At 48.2% G+C, this 787-nt stretch overlaps 1 protein-coding gene across 1 annotated transcript in view; it reads right to left on the minus strand.

Moving 5' to 3' along the window:
- Positions 1–574: 574 nt before the first annotated feature.
- Positions 575–787, minus strand: part of EHBP1 (EH domain binding protein 1) — a 228996-nt gene continuing 228783 nt past the window's right edge. The window contains exon 22 of the mRNA XM_035895376.1: positions 575–724. Within this exon, the coding sequence (XP_035751269.1) occupies positions 634–724 (91 nt within the window). The 3' untranslated portion in view covers positions 575–633. The remainder of the gene's footprint in view (positions 725–787) is intronic.

The raw sequence follows: 787 nt of genomic DNA on the forward strand, positions 1-787 counted from the left end.
GGGGAAATGTAAAACTGCTGAAATAAACCACTGGTAAATACAGCACATTTTTAATAATAACTGGGGTGGGCCTGACCTAACTATAAAATGTAGGTAGCTTATTAAGTATTACATATGGCAGGACTAGATGAAACCGTTCCCGATGATTTTTTTTTTCCTATATTCCCCTCTCTAATCCTATTACGACAAAAACGTATTTATTTCAAAACTCAGCCCTCCTCCAGCTACAGAAGCCAGGACAGACTTTATTTCTTCTGCTCCTTCCGCACACCTCCGGGATCGCCAGCACGCCCGGGGGCTCGGCGATTTCGTTTCAAACCCTTTCGGCAGGAGAGCTGAGCCCACAAGGAAACCATGGTACAACGCGAGTTCGCTTGAATGGAAACCAAAAAACAACGGAGCGGGGCCCGGCGCAGCCTAGATCTGGCCTAAGAAAATGGAAAAAAAGTTTAATTTTTTTTTTCAAAACATCTTTTTTTTTTTTTTTTTTTGGCTGTAGTTTTTCTTTCTTTCTTTAAAGCAATAAGGCACAAAGGCAGGCAAGTCCACACATTCTTTCCAGTCTCATGTCGGCATTTTAAAAACGTAAGAAAGAGCCGCGCTGCGATTTCGCCACCGCCGCGGGAAGGCCGCTCACTGGAGGACGCATTTCTCTTCCTTCTTGGCCATCTTGCCTTTGTTTTGCTCGAGGGTCCTCTCCAAGTGCTCGTCCTCTTCCTCGGCCCTGCGGAGAGAGGCGGCGGGAGGCGCGGTGAGGGGCTGCGGGGGATGCGCGCTCGCCTCCGCC

The sequence above is a fragment of the Egretta garzetta genome, unplaced genomic scaffold (genome assembly GCF_000687185.1).
Source record: "Egretta garzetta isolate BGI_Z169 unplaced genomic scaffold, ASM68718v1 scaffold360, whole genome shotgun sequence".
In the NCBI taxonomy this organism is placed as follows: Eukaryota; Metazoa; Chordata; class Aves; order Pelecaniformes; family Ardeidae; genus Egretta; species Egretta garzetta.